This window comes from Hemicordylus capensis, chromosome 1 (genome assembly GCF_027244095.1).
Source record: "Hemicordylus capensis ecotype Gifberg chromosome 1, rHemCap1.1.pri, whole genome shotgun sequence".
NCBI classification, from domain to species: domain Eukaryota; kingdom Metazoa; phylum Chordata; class Lepidosauria; order Squamata; family Cordylidae; genus Hemicordylus; species Hemicordylus capensis.
Window position 1 is genome coordinate 181,947,603 of NC_069657.1, and position 14,384 is coordinate 181,961,986.

The 14,384-nt window shown below is 45.3% G+C and overlaps 1 protein-coding gene across 38 annotated transcripts in view; it reads right to left on the reverse strand.

Moving 5' to 3' along the window:
* The window catches only part of NEB (nebulin), a 268,629-nt gene that overhangs the window by 97,243 nt on the left and 157,002 nt on the right, over positions 1–14,384 (reverse strand). For all 38 annotated transcript variants that reach the window (XM_053258532.1, XM_053258395.1, XM_053258346.1 and 35 more), the window contains 5 exons: positions 5,025–5,129; positions 2,768–2,875; positions 2,556–2,669; positions 2,241–2,438; positions 669–773 (listed from right to left, as the gene is read on the reverse strand). In XM_053258532.1, the coding sequence (XP_053114507.1) occupies positions 669–773; positions 2,241–2,438; positions 2,556–2,669; positions 2,768–2,875; positions 5,025–5,129 (630 nt within the window). The remainder of the gene's footprint in view (positions 1–668; positions 774–2,240; positions 2,439–2,555; positions 2,670–2,767; positions 2,876–5,024; positions 5,130–14,384) is intronic.

The window sequence follows — 14,384 nt, forward strand, 5'->3', positions numbered from 1 at the left end:
TGACGGTTAGGAGTCCTGAGAGCATATTGATCAAAAGGAAATAGAAGCCAGATGTGCAAAAATAATAATAGCTAATGCACTTAGCACTTCAATGGAAGCTCACTCTTATGCTTTTAAGGTCAAACAGTTAAAATATCAAGGCTTTTTGTTCCCCGGAAGGGTAGTTGGCCACTGTAATATTTTGTGCCTGCATTTATTCCTAAATAGTAGACCCGAGAAATCCTAAAGTTTAAGGAACCATCTGATACTGAGTCAGGTCCATCTAGCCAGGATTGTTTACTCTGATTGGTTGCAGATCGCCAAGGTCACAGTTAGGCATTTCCTAATGCTGCAACCTTTGGCGCTTCTAGCGCTGAGCTCTAATGCATTCCTGAAGTTAATCAAATAACTTATATAAGAAATATCACTTCTACAGTTTCAATAATTAGGGAACCTGCATCCCTCCCCCTAACATTTGGTATTTGGTAAATCAAGTTTATGAAGAAATTCACAAATATTTACATGCATTTTAAAAGCAGACTCATTCAGCTCTTTGTAGAATGACCTGGAGCAATGCTACCTGACAAACAAATGTAAGGCCTGGAATCATTTACCCTTGAAGAAATTCCTTTTAGGGGTATGGGGTGAGAACCTTTGCTTGTGCATTAATGTAAGAACCATTGGCTTACTTGACTCTGGAGATCATAAGACTTCTTAGCATGCAGGATTTGGGGAGTGTCCCATACGTAGCATCCAATTCCCTTCAGCCAGGTTAAGTCATCCTTGTACACAACCTACACAACAGGAAAAATATTATTTCGTAGGAAACATACACTCTCCCTGCATTTCCGCATACCAATATCCCACACTGCGTTACTGTTTAGGGCTAATACAAATGTTAGAAGAAGCGGCGAAAGCAGCATGTATGACAGATGTATGTGTATTACTATAACTTGATATAGATCATAGAGATGGAGGGGGCCTTGTAGGTCATCTATTCTAACCTCTACTCAGTGCAAGAAATCCAGAGCCAGAGTATCCCCAACAGATGGCTGCCCAACCTCCATTTGAAGACCTCCAGCAAGAGAGAGCCCAACACCCCCCTAAGGAATCGTCCCTTCGTCAAAGTGTTCTTATCATTAAGATGTTTCTCCTAATGTTCAATCAAAATATGCCCTCCTGCAACGTAAGCCCATTAGAACCCACTTAAGCCCTCTGAGGAAGTAAAGAACAAGTCTTTGCGCTCTTTTATGTAACAGCCTTTGAAAAGTGCTGTTCCTCCCCACCCCCTCCATTAGTCTTTCAGTCCCCATGTTGAACACACCCAGCTTCTTCAACTTTCCTCTCAGGGTTCATTTTCTGGATGCCCAATCATCTCCATTGCCCTTCTCTGAACCTGTTACAGTTTGACTCCACCCGTCTTTAAACGTTGCACCCCAAAATGGACACACTACTTGGGGATGAGGTGTAACTAGGGTGGAATAAAGTTGAACTATCCCTTCTTGTGCCTTGGAAATTTTTTTTATTTTTTAATTTAACATATTTTTATACCACCCAAAACTCATGTCTATGGGCGGTTTCTATTATGGTTAATTAATTAATGATGGTTCTATTAATGCAAGGTACTGCTGTAAATTGTGAAATGGGGATGCCTGCATCTCACTTTCTGTGAGATCCATGAGTTCCTGATAACTATCATTTGCAAGGTGTTGTATAAGTTACAGGAGAATACTTCTTAGCATTTATGTAGCACTTCAGATTGTTCAAGGCATACTGCATGCATCATCTTAACAGTCTAAACTACGCAAGTATTATTATTCCCATGTTAACCTAAGAACATAAAAGTCCTGTTGAATCAGGCCAAAGGCCCATCTAATCCAGTATCTTCTTTCCCAAAGTGGACATCAAGATGCCTCCAAAAAGCTCACAAGCAGAGCACAAAGTTAATAACTATTCTACCATTGGCCCCCAGCTACTGGTACGGCATATTGCTTCTAATAGCCATTGGTAGACCTATTCTCTGTAACATGTAAGATTGCATGTAGAGGGGTGAGACAGACAGTCTTGCCAAAGGCTATCTAGTGAAGTTGTCAATGCAGCAAGATGAAATTGGAGATGTCATGGTTCAGAGCACACACATTGGAGTCAGGATGCTACCCCAGAGGGTAAAGCAAAAGAGTGGACAATTCTTACAACCTCTTCCTGCTTTTTGAACATTATGGCATTGTTCCCAATGATCAAAGACATAAATGGTTACATACGTCACTAAGAATTTCCTGGGCTCTTTTAGCCATAACAACATCATGCTCTTCAGGCGAACAGTTCCACTGGTGCAGATAGGTCCGGTATTCAAGATCGCTGAGGATATATTGGCATTTCTTAGCCAATACGTGATTTATCATGTCACTTGGGATATGAATGTGGGCTTTATTGTCCTCATAGTTCTTCCTATAGGCCAACTAGAAATCAGAATATTAAGGTGGAAAATATTACCAAATATCTATTTGTCACATTATACAGCTATAATGATTATGAAGAAACCATCCAACAAAAGGAAATTTTTAAAATCTGCTTACCGCGCTCCTTATTTTTTGGAAAGCAAGAGAATGGACAACACTTGGGAAGTCATTTATTTGAGTTCCTGCCAGATAATGGCCTTTCTGCTTTTCATATGCGTCTTTATATTTAAGCTGTAAAACCACAAACATGAGACCATATTAGATGAGATAATCAATAGTCCAACAGACAGAAGCAAACTGGTGATAATGTAAAGGAAGTTCACACTAACCAGACTGTTAATATAGTCAGCATGTTTGGCACCAACGATAGGGATGTAGTCTGGAGGCAGAGTGTATCCGATGGCCTTGCCTGCTTCCCACGAGTCCTTGTAAATTATCTAGGCAATGGCAAAATGTGCACATGGTTTGTAAATGTCCCAGCAATTTTTAATTCATTGCCAAAACAAAAAACCTAAAACAAGATACTTCTATTTCTGTATCCTGATGTATTACTTGGTCAACATCCTCTAAGCACATTTTAGCATGACAAAGTTCTGTACAGTTTTCATTTCATTTAACCTCACAACTTTCTGATGTCAATGAGGCTGGGACAAGATGGGGACTTGCCCAAGATACTTCTTCTGTGAGCTTCTTGGCTGAGCAGTTTTCACCCCAGGGATTTGAACCGAAGTCCCCTAGAACATGACTATATCCAATAGAGCTCTCTAGAGGTTAGAATTAAGCTTTAGATTGTTTGGTGTTCCTAATATTTTTATTACAGTGGATGACTTCTTCCACCAAAGGATGGTTTCTTTATGTTTTTAAGGTGATTATCAGGGCCAGCTTCAGGAGTTGGCATTGTTGGGGGCAGCCAACAAAGGCCAAGGTACCTCAGAAAGGTCCACTCAGGAGTGTAGCTATAGTTGAGTAGATGGGTTAAAAGAACCCGGGTCCCCCAGCTCCACCCCTCCCTATTTTCTTCATTATTTTCCTTACTCCAAGGGCCACCGGGGAGAGGGGCGAACACGGGCCCCTTCTCCCCTAACTATGCTGCTGGGTTCACTGCTGATCTCTGTGACCAACTCTGTGCCCAACACCTCTATGTGGTGCTGGTAGAATGACTAAAAGTTCCCCTCAGGTGGGAAGGGACTTGTGGAGGGCAGTTTGCTGAGGGTCCCCTGAAACATGGCGCAAGCTCTGGTGATTGTTTCCTTGTTTTTATTTCTTTAGGCTTTGGGTGTGGTTTGTGGCAAAGAATGCAAACTAAAAGTGTCTGCAATAAATAAATAAAACAATAATAATGGTATTCACACGCGCAGCCTAACCCATGCTAGGGCAGCCCAGCCTGGGCTAGGCTGCGCGTGTGAAGCACTGGGATCAAGCCCAAGCCTGGCGTTGCCCCCACACCAAACCCAAGTTTTTAACCCAGTATTTAGCCGAGGTTAAGCAAATCTATGGTGACAGTTGCTGGGTTAAATAGCTCCCCCTTGGCCCGCCACCATTCTGACAGTGGGTGGGGGTGGAGGAGTGGCTCCACTGAGCATGATGGTTGCTCTAATGAGAGCAGCTGACACTCTCGTACCCCGGGGCACCTGGGGACGGGAGGGGACGAAGTTCTCCCACTCCCAGCATCCCCTTCTGCCACACCACTGCACATGTGGGCATGCAGTGTGACACAAGGGAGGATGGTAGCTGCTCGTCTGTCAGGGAAGGCCGGTGAGCTCCAGCCTTCCCCGCAGCCCGCCCACCCTCCCCAGCAAGGTTGTGTGCACAACGTAATGATTGTGCTTTTAAGATTAGGGCATCAGGTTATAAATAAAATACCACTGATTCCATTGTGGACTTACATTCCATTAAACAAGAGTTCAGTCCTTGTATTCGTATTAATAGGTAACTAACGGTGCACAAGATCACTTTTAGTGATATTTCTCATGCAGAAAGGTGTTTTTTCAATCTGAATTTGTAGGTGGCCCATAAACAAAAAAGAACAGCATATATGGATCTAAATCCAAGTCTCATATGCAGATATATCGCTGCTTAACTGCTTTGAAGAGTGTATAATCCGGGGATCAAAATCTAGATCTTACCTCAGGAAAACTGATATTTTAACATGTGTTTATGATCCCTCCTAAAGATAGTCATTTGCAGACATTGTTAAGATATTCATTTGGTAAGATATTCATTTTCAGGGGCATAGCTTTTTCAAGCAATATTTTTTTAAAAAAAAAGACTTCTGAGTTATACTAATGATTTTTCTGTGCTTACAGTATAAATACTTTCATACAATGCCTTTCATGCATCATAAAACTGAATATTTGAATAATAAGCAGCCTCTCATTTTAAGAAAGCAGCTTATGATCCAAACTGGGGGCAGGAGGCAATCTGTAGTCACATTTCAAGGTAGGGGAGGAAGCAAAATTCCAATGAATACATGAGTTTAAAAAAAAATCTGACAAAAAGATGGTCTTGTACCCAGAAACACCAAGCAATCCTGAATTTTCATTATTACATATTAGCAAGAAAACAAGATGGTGACCGGAAACTTACATCACTATAGAGCTTAGCCATGTCTCTAGAATGGCTCAGGGCCGGAGTGTCGTCAGAACCAATGTAGTGACCTTTCTCAAGGTTGAAGGTTTCTTTGTATTTCAGCTAAAGAGAAGAGGAAAGACACCATTAACACCCACTCATAGTATTTTAGTAAATTTAACACATGTTTTTCAGCTTTTCAAGTTATCCTATCTAATGCTCAAAATATTTGTCACATCTCAGAATGCCCATGTTAATTCATTCAATTGTGTGATGACATCTGGAAAACCAGAAACTCAACCAAGCAGAAAGCATGTCCATAGACAGCTGCTTCTTATTTCAGAGGTTTAGAGCTGCTCTTGCTGTCTTGATATGATGGTTATGCAGTCTTCTTTAAGTCTGCAGCTCTTAGCCTGTTATGGTACTGTGGTGTCATTTAGAGTTCTAGAGCATCTCTGTAGTTCTCAGGCTATGTCACCATGGAACCCCCGGTATTTCTTAGAACCAGTAAAATCCCCCTACATCCCAAAACATATGATGTGGTATTCTATGCCTAAGGTTGCCATCTCCCCCGGCTTTCCAGGTATTTACCAGATTTTAAGTATGTTTCCCGGCAGCCAGTTAGCCCAATATCTTGCCCAGATTCCCAGCTTTCATTGAGTTTTTTTTTTTTAAGCTAAGCTCTATCCCTTGCGGAAGCATACTTCAGGAGCAAAACATGCAGTCACTATTCTGTTCAACTACTGGATTTAGAGAAAGACAGATGAAGCACAGGAGGCTGGCTGGGAAAGGTTCACAATAAGTTAACCCCTGAGGAATCTTGCCTTTGTTTTTTGTCGGCAGGGGATCTCTATAGGGCAATTGAGAGGATAGCTTGATTTTGATGTAAACCACGGTCTCCCTTTTAATTGTAATGTTTAAGATTTTTGGCTTCATAGTGCAATCCATTCTATGAATGCCTACTTACAAGTAAGTAACCATTGGTTTCAATCAGTCTTTCTCTCAAGTAAATGTGTATAGGACTGTAGTCTTAACTGAAATGCTCAGTGTATTTTTTTCCTATTACTGCTATTAATATCTCAAACTTAGTGTATTCTTCATCTATTTTCTAGATATTTTGTTTTTGTGCATTTTTAAATTTTGCTTTAAGCCACCAAGAATTCTCTCTGTTTCCTGCTCTTTTCCAGCCTCTACTAATATTCGAACTCAAAGGAGTCATTGTGGGGTTATATTTTATTTTGTTGTACAACCGAGTCGGTGTCGACTCCTGACGACCACAGAGCCATGTGGTTTTCTTTGTTAGAATACAGGAGGGGTTTACCATTGCCATCTCCCTCACAGTATGAGATATTTCAGCATCTTCCTATATCGCTGCTGCCCAATATAGGTGTTTCTCATAGTCTGGGAAACATACCAGCAGGGATGCAAATCAGCAACCTCTTGCTCGCTAGGCAAGTTACTTCCCTGCTGTGTCATTAGGTGGCTCTCCTGCATTTTATGTACTTATCCCAAAATGTAAATGGTGACCATGACAAGACTCAAGTATGAAAGCCTTAATCCCATGTGCCAGTTTTGTATGGTCAATTGTAGAATTTAGTGATGATGAAAATGCACTCTGCACTACTCCTCTGCATGAGCTTTGATTTTGTATCTTCACCCATCTTATCTGGTATCTTCACCTTCACTAATAAATAGCATATTTAAATTAGCATATTTAAACCAATAAACAGCATATTTTATTCATCAATAGGTAGCATATTCAGGTACTGGAAATGGAGTGGGGTGGTAGTCTGCAGTTGATGAGGAATCCATGACAGTATTGCACACAGCTAATTAGACAAAGTTAAAAACTGAACTTGTCTATTAGAAACTGCTGGGATATAAAGTCTGGGTGTAATGCTCAGGTAAATGATTAGGTAAAGAGATCCTCCCTGACTATTGTTGGTAGATATACAGAAGAAATACAAGTCAACTGGACAGTGCATCAGTTAATTCACATAATGTTCATAATATGCAAATTATTCACAAGCTAGTGTGCATAATATGCAAATTAGGGTGACCAGATTTGGAGAGCTTGGATCTAGCAACCCTATCTCTACCACATAGGGCCAGAGTAGCAATAACAATGACTGCTGTTCTTATTCCTTTTGTGAAGCTAGTGGGGTCATTCCCAAAATAAGGGAAGCGGTCTCCCCCTGTGCTGATACTGGGGCCTTAGTGACCAATCTCAGCCTCTACATCTGTAAACATGGAAGTACAAGAATCAAATGTACTTCAATAGTTGATTATATACAAGGCACTTGCTGCAGCAAATTTTATCAGTCTGTCACTGACTACAAGGTACAGGCAGGGCCAGATTTAGACACAGGCTAAGTTACAACTTAGGGCCTTACATTTTGAAGGGCCTCTGAATACCAAACCATTTCAATGTTTACATAGTTGGTTGAAAAATAACGGAGAACAGGAAAAAGACTCTAAAACAGACATTCGGACAAGACAAAAAAGCCCGGTTGCTCACCTGTAACAAATGATCTGGAGGTGATCCATAGTATTCATAAGGAATGGGTTCTGCGCCTGTGCAGGGACCTCGCAGATAGATTGACTAGCTCCTCATGCTGCCTCCAACTGTCCTGCATGTGATCTGTGCTTCCATTATTCCAGGCAGTTGGGGCGTGTGTCTCTCAGTTTCTTTTAGACAGCTGTTGCGTCTAGACCTCAGATTTGTTTGCTCCTGGCAGACCACCAATGTGATTTTATGTCCTGATGATCTACTCTCTTATGTCCTGCTGTGACCATTGCGGGGAGGCCCAGGCGGAATTTATGAATACAACGGATCACCTCCAGATCATTTGTTACAGGTGAGTAACCTGTTTATCTGGATTGTGATCCGTTGCATTCATAAGGAATGGGTGACTAACCAGCTGCCCCCTTGGGGGTGGGTCATCATCGCAGGACTCGTTTAAGGATACTCCGGCCAAACTCTGTCTCTCTTGCCTGTCACAAGTCTAGCGCATAATGTTTTATAAAAGGCTGGAGTATAGACCATGTCGCTGCTTTGCAGATTGCTGGCATAGACACCCCCACAAGATTGGCTGCTGAGGACGCATATGCAGAACAGGCCTTAATCGTACTTGGAGGCTTTTTCCCTGTGACTCATATGCCAACTTAATAGCTTGAGTAATCCATTGGGACAGGCGCTGCCTTGAGACTGGCTTGCCCATGGACCTTCCCTTAAAGAGCACACATAGTTTCCTTGCTTTCCGTATATGCCTTGTTGCTTCTAAATAGTACAAAGAGCCCGGCGTACATCCAAGATATGCATGCACTTCTCTAAATGTGATTCTAGAAAAAGGCCGGAAGTACTATATCCTCATTTATATGGAAGTCTGTTATTATCTTTGGTCTGAAGCGTGGGTTTAGGCGCATCAGGATTTTGTTTGGATAGATCTGGGTGTATGGTCGATCGGCATGAAGAGCCGCCAGCTCACTAACTGTCCGTGCTATCATAATTGCTATTAAGAATGCCATTTCAATGTTTTGAATTTCAATGTGGCCTTGGCAAGCAGTTCGTATGGCTGCTCCATAAGAGCGTTTAGCACCAGTGTCAAGTCCCATTGCTGCAGAGGTTTTCTTATTCGTGGGTACAAGTTGTTTAACCCCTTTAAGAATTTCTTGCTTTTGGGGTGGGAAAAAACCGTGGTACCATCCCAGCCCTTATGTACTGAAGATATTGCCACTAAGTGCACCTTGAGATATGCGTTCGTTCGCTAAGCCTGCCATCTTAAGCATTGTCATGTAAAAGAGGAGTTGCCTGACTGTAGCCTTCCTTGGGAAGAAACTCTGTTTTGCATAATTCTTGAATCTCCTCCACTTGTTGTTATAATTATGCCTTGTAGAGTATCTTCTACTATTAAGTAGAATTCTGTCTAATAAGCTATTCACCAAGCTGTCAGCTTTAGCGTTTCGATTTGTGGGTGGATCATTCCTCAACTTTGAGTTAGCAAGTCTTTTTGAGTCTGAAACCTGTGGCATCACCCCCCAGAGAGTTCCAGTAAGGGCGCAAACCATGGCTGTCTGGGCCACCACGGTGTCACCAGGATTCTCCTTGTGGCATCCCTGAGCATCTGTGAAAGCACTCACGCTCTCAGTAGTTGAGGTGGGAATAGATAGAAGTGACCTAAAATAAACAGGTTGCTTACCTGTAACTAATGATCTGGATGGGGTCCATTATAGCCATAAGAAGTGGGTTCTGCGCCTGCGCAGGGACCTCGCGGGCTGATTGATTAGCTCCTCTTAGCGCCCTCACTGCCTGCACGTGCTGCATCTTGACCGTTAAGATCGACGGTTGGGGGCGCCTCTCTTCAGTTTCTCGCAGACCGCCCATATGGACGATCCACAAGATGAATAGATCCAATGTCCACCTACTGACTCTGCAGCGGGGATGGTCCGGGAGGGACTTATGGCTACAATGGACCCCATCCAGATCCTTAGTTACAGGTAAGCAACCTGTTTATCTGGATGTGGTCCATTGTACCCATAAGAAGTGGGTGATTAGCAAGCTTCCCCCTTTAAGGAGGTGGGTGCAGAAGACCCAAGGCCTAAGCTAATACCCTCTTTAGAACAGATCTCCCAAAATTAGCCTACCGTGCCATTCTCAAATCTATAGCATAGTGTTTGACGAATGGTAGTTGGGAAGACCACGTGGCCGTCATGCAGATATCCGACATCCTGATGCCCGACAGATGGGCTGCTGACATTGCATAAGCTCTCGTAGAATGGGCTCGCACAGCCTTGGGCGGCACAACCTTCTGGCATTTATAAGCGTGAAAGATAAGCTCCACAAGCCAATGAGCTAAGCGCTGCCGAGATATCTGTCCCTTATACGAGATGAAGTGTTTCCTACTCTTCCGAAATGCATGAGTCCGATCCAGGTAATATAGAAGCGCCCTTCTCCCATCCAATGAGTGTAGAGCCTTTTCTAACTCCGTTTCTGCATTCTGAAAAAAGGTAGGCAGGATTACTTCCTGGTTCAAATGAAACTCCGACACTACCTTCGTGTGGAAACGCGGGTCAAGCTGCATGACGACCTTGTGGGGATAGAACTGCATATAAGGCTTATCCATACGCAGAGCTGTTAATTTGCTTACGCGCCTCGCTGTTGTAATCGCTATCAGGAAAGCAGTCTTTAAAGTCAGAAGCTTGATGGGTATAGTTGTCAAAAGTTCGAATGGAGGCTCTGTAAGAGCCGACAACACCAAAGACAAACTCCATTGCTCCATAGGGCGACGAACAGGCGGGTACAAATTGTTTAAGCCCTTTAAGAAGCACTTGCACTCCGGGTGAGAAAATACAGAGGAGCCATCCCAACCTGTGTGCTTTGCTGAGATGGCCGCCAGATGCAGTTTAATAGAGCCGTTGGCCAAACCCTTTAGCTTCAGCGAAGTGAGGTACATTAACACTTCTTTTGGGGAAGCGCGTAGAGGCTTGATCCCCTTCGTTCTCATGTAGGTCAGATAGCGCTTCCATTTACAAGCGTAGTTATGCCTAGTCGATTCACGTCTACTATTTAGCAGAATATCCTTTAAAACCCTATCCTCCAGGCAGTCATCTTCAGTGCCTGGACCTCTGGATGTAACACTCTTCCTTGCTCCCTTTGCAACAGGTCCGCTCGTTGCGGGAGTCTGCGGAATCTGCCCTCCGACAACTGCAACAACGGAGCTAACCACGGGGTCAGAAGAATGCAAGTTGACCTGTCCCTCATCACTCGTGCTACTGTGCGACCCAACAGGGGTAGCGGCGGAAACAGGTACAACAGACCCACCGTCCAGGTGTGTTGAAAAGCATCCCCTAGGGAGCCCTGGCCCATGCCCGCACGTGAGCAATAGTTGACACACTTTTTGTTGGCACGAGTCGCAAATAAGTCTTTCGAGGGGACCCCCCAGTCTCTGAACACTTGTCTAAGGTACACAGCCTGTATCTCCCATTCGTGCCTTTGCCCATAGTCTGTGATTCTGCTCAGGCTGTCGGCCAAGCAACTGTCCACCTCTCGTATGTGAATCACCAGCAGGTAGACTGAGTGCCGAATGCACCAATTCCACATCTTTTGGGCTAATAGACACAACGTTGAGGAGACTGTTCCCCCTTGGTGATTGAGGTAAGCGATGGCTGTCGTGTTGTCCAGCTGAAGCTGTACTGTCTTCCCAGCCACCAAGGGCCGGAACGCCTTGAGGGCTAGGAACACCGCCATCAGCTCCAAGTAGTTGATGTGCTGTAGAGTTTGCGGCTGTGTCCACGCCCCCTGGATGCAGTGGTCTACACAGTGCGCCCCCCACCGTGTCAGGGACGCGTCCGTAGTTACCCAGCCTGTTGGGACTGGTATTGCGAAATCCATCCCCTGAACCAGGTTGCGCCCTTCCAGCCACCAGCATAAGCTCTCTATCACCACCGGTGACATAGACAAGGCCATATTCTGATTGTCCACGTTGGGGCAAAAATTGTGGAGATACCACAGCTGAAGTGTGCGCATGTGCAAACGTGTATAGTGCACCGTTGTTGTACATGATGCCATCAGTCCCAGCAGCCGTTGAATCCGTACAGCTGGTTGCAGCTGGGTCTGTATAAATTGCTGGACAAGCCTCTGTATCTGGCAGATGCGCTCCACAGGCAGAAAAACTCTTTGCAGGCTCAAGTCTAGCACTGCTCCAATGAAGCTTACTCGAGTCATTGGTTCGAGATGCGACTTCTTCCAATTGATGCTGATTCCTAAGTCCTCCAACAGGTCTACCACCTGCTGAATCTGCCCCTTTAAGAGTTCTTTGTCCCGATTGATCAAAAGCCAATCATCCAGATACGGATATACCACTATTCCCTGAGGCCTTTAGGTGGGCCACCACTACTGCCATCACCTTCGTAAACACGCGGGGTGCTGTAGACAGACCAAACGGGAGCACCGCGTATTGGAATACTCGATTGCCCACTGTAAACCTGAGGTACTTCCGGTAACTTTCCTGGATGCCGATATGGAAGTAGGCATCCTTCAAATCTAGTGTCGCTGCCCACGCCCTGTGAACCAACAGGGGAAGGATAGCCTGAAGGGTAACCATTCTTAATTTTTTCGCAACTATGAAAAAGTTGAGACCCCTCAAAGTCCATTATTGCCCGGATCCCTCCATCCTTCTTCAGGATCTGGAAATAGTGGGAATAAAAACCCGACAATCTGTTCGCCCACTGCACAGGTGTTATTGCTTGCTTCTCCAACAACACTTCGACCTCTGCTTGAAGAATTTCCATGGCCAGTGTAAATGTCAGCCCTGAAAACGGAGGCCTGGTCTCGAATTCCAACGCATAACCTGTCTACACTATACGCAAGACCCACCGATCTGATGTTATATTGTGCCATGCTTGCACACGGCTCGCCAGCTTAATGGCATTTCTGGCAACTACAGGACCGATGGTGGGGGTCCTGGATAGGTCGGTTGGTGGCGGTGGAATTGGACCAACAAGTTGGTTGTAGGGCGTCACAAGAACGCGCAGTGAGCGAACAGTCCCATCAAAAGCCTTGCTTAGCAGACTCCTTGCCTTGGTGACTTGCTGCTTTGCCCTTCGGTTTCTGGTTAAAGGCTCTATTACGCTGGTAGGGACGATATTGTTTCCTGTAATCCTTTCTTTCCTGATACTTATAAGCCTTTTGGCGCGGATAAGAACGATTCCTAGATGTGGCACTTGCCCCTCCAGAGGACGTCATAAAGGTACGAGCCGTAAACTTGGATTTTTTTTAATGATTCCATCCACGTGTCAGTATCCTCATGAAATAGTCCTTTTCCATCAAACGACAGAGTCTCCACTCTGTCCTTCATATCTGGTTGGAGCGTGGCTGAACGAAGCCAAGCATGTCTGCTCATGCTTACAGCCGCTACCATAGTCCGAGACTCAGTTTCAGCCAGATGCTTAAAGGCACTCAATTGCTGCCTAGTCACTGCCGTGGTTCTCTCATAAGTTTCGTTGAATTTCCATTGAAACTCCTGTGGCGTTTCTTTATGGACGTGGAGTCTTGCAACAAGGCATCCCACAGCAGGTGGTTGTATCATGCCATGCAGGCTGCATAGTTGGCAATCCTTATCGCTAAGCAGGAAGTACTATAAACCTTCCTACCCATGACATCTATCTTCCTCCCCTCCTTATCCGCAGGTGTAGAATGGCGGCGACCACCCTTGGATGTAGAGGCGCAGTCCACCACCAACGAATTGGGCACCGGATGGCGCAGGAAGTAAGCATTTTCTTCTTCAGTAATCCTGTATAAATTCTTCAAACGCTTTGAAGTTGGAGCAGCAACATTAATACTCTCCCACGCGGCTTTAGCAGCTTTAGTGATTGCTGGAATCATCTTGAGCGCCACTGGGTGAGAGGTCTTGGATTTCACTATCATGTTGTACACAGGGTCAATCTCGTCTGTTGGTGGAGACTTAAGCTCCATCCCCAATGCCTCAGCTATGTCTCTTATCAAAGCGTGATAAGCTTTCAACTCCTCCGTGGGCGACCGAGAGAGCCTAGGCGGCACATCTGATGGGGGGTCAGACCGGCGACTGACATCATCCGACTCCGAGCTCACTCCCAAGTCATCCTCAGCGCCAGATTCAGGGGAAGAAGATCGGGGAGAGGGTGGAGGAGTAGACTTCTTCCTCTTACCACTTGGCTTCTCTGCAACCAACCCTGTCAGGGCGGGCACTAGCTGCACTGCCGGCAGCTGCGGTAAAGCAGCAGGCTGCACATGTATAACATCATGGTGAACAGGCGGCAGTTGCACTACAGGGGCCGGCGGAATAGCTTGAATAACCTGCCGTGGATGCGCTTGAACAATCGGCGCTGGCTGCGACAGAACCGGCCCCTGGCATGCAGACAACAAGCACTGCTCCTGTTGGGCTCTCCAACGCAAAAAGTCCGCATAATCTGCAGGTAAGTTGTGGCGGAACCCGCAGCTATGAGTAGGCTGCATCGCAGAAATTCCTTGGGGCTCCATTGGGGAACTCACAGCTGGCTGTGCAAACGGTACAGTAGGCACAGGCATCCCCACTCCCTGGACTCGAAAAGGAGAGCAGGACGGAGTCTTTGGCACCCGCACGGGCTCCCCTTCCTCCTGGTCATCATCCAAGCCAGCACTCAGGAAGCCCCGAAACATAGCTCCCGAAGGTGTGCTCGTAGTAGAGTCCAGCAGTTCACGCAGTGCTCCATCTTGTCCCATCAACCCCGGTGTCGAAGGGGACTGGAGGGGAGTTTGAGCTGGAGACAGCATGCGCGGGATCTTCCTCACAGGGTGCGTCATCATCGGTGGCATCGGTGTCGACGTCGAGGGTCCACTAAAGATCCGCTCCGGCACTGTCG